This window comes from Eimeria mitis, genomic scaffold, assembly GCF_000499745.2.
Source record: "Eimeria mitis Houghton genomic scaffold, Emh_scaff2604, whole genome shotgun sequence".
Classification (NCBI taxonomy): Eukaryota; Apicomplexa; class Conoidasida; order Eucoccidiorida; family Eimeriidae; genus Eimeria; species Eimeria mitis.
In genome coordinates this window covers 2,144-2,868 of record NW_013570946.1, presented here as the reverse complement: position 1 = coordinate 2,868, position 725 = coordinate 2,144, and the positions used below count along the sequence as shown (strand labels likewise).

The following is a 725-nucleotide window of genomic DNA, read 5'->3' as shown; positions in this document are numbered from 1 at the left end:
AGCAGCAGCAGGGACCTGAAGCAGAAAGAGAAGCAGCAGCAGCAGCAGTACAGAGACTGCAGCACAAGGTGAAGGCAGCAGCAGAAGCAGCCCGCAGCAGCACGGACGCTGAGGTAACTCTTACTTCTGCTGCTGCTGCTGTTGCTGCTGCTGCTGCTGCTGCTGCTTCTGCTGCTGCTTTGGCTGGTGCTGCTGCTACTTCATCATCATCTGCTGCTGCTGCTACTACGTCTGCTGCAGTTTTTGCTGCTGCTGCTGTTGCTGCTGCTGCTATGGTTCCTTTTGCTGCTGCTGCTGCTCCACCTGCTGCTGCTGCTGCTGCTGCCGCTCCACCTGCTGCTGCTGCTGCTGCTGCTGCTGCTGTCTGTTTGCTGCAGCTCTGCGGCCGCGGCGAGCTCTGCTGCCACCTCTTTTCTTCTTTTTCTTTTTCTTTTTCTTCTTTTTTAATTGAACTCGAAAACTTCCTGCCTGTACAGCCCGACGCCCAGCTGCATGTACACCCCAACGCAAACCCTAAACCCTAAACCCTAAACCCTAAAAACCCTAAACCCTAGAAACCCTAAACACTAGAAACCCTAAACACTAAAAACCCTAAACACTAAAGAGGCTAAACCCTAGACCGTAAAACCCTAAACCCTAAACACTCGTTCCAGCAGCAGCATATTATTATATCGTTTGGTTGGGGGTTTAGGGTTTAGGGTTTAGGGTTTATGTTTTTTTTTATT

At 50.9% G+C, this 725-nt stretch overlaps 1 protein-coding gene across 1 annotated transcript in view; it reads left to right on the top strand.

Annotated features, from left to right (window-relative positions):
• Positions 1-725, top strand: part of EMH_0056180 (adaptin, putative) — a gene marked incomplete at both ends in the record, with an annotated part of 7,280 nt that overhangs the window by 5,081 nt on the left and 1,474 nt on the right. Inside the window, 1 exon segment of the mRNA XM_013497331.1 lies at positions 3-113. Within this exon segment, the coding sequence (XP_013352785.1) occupies positions 3-113 (111 nt within the window).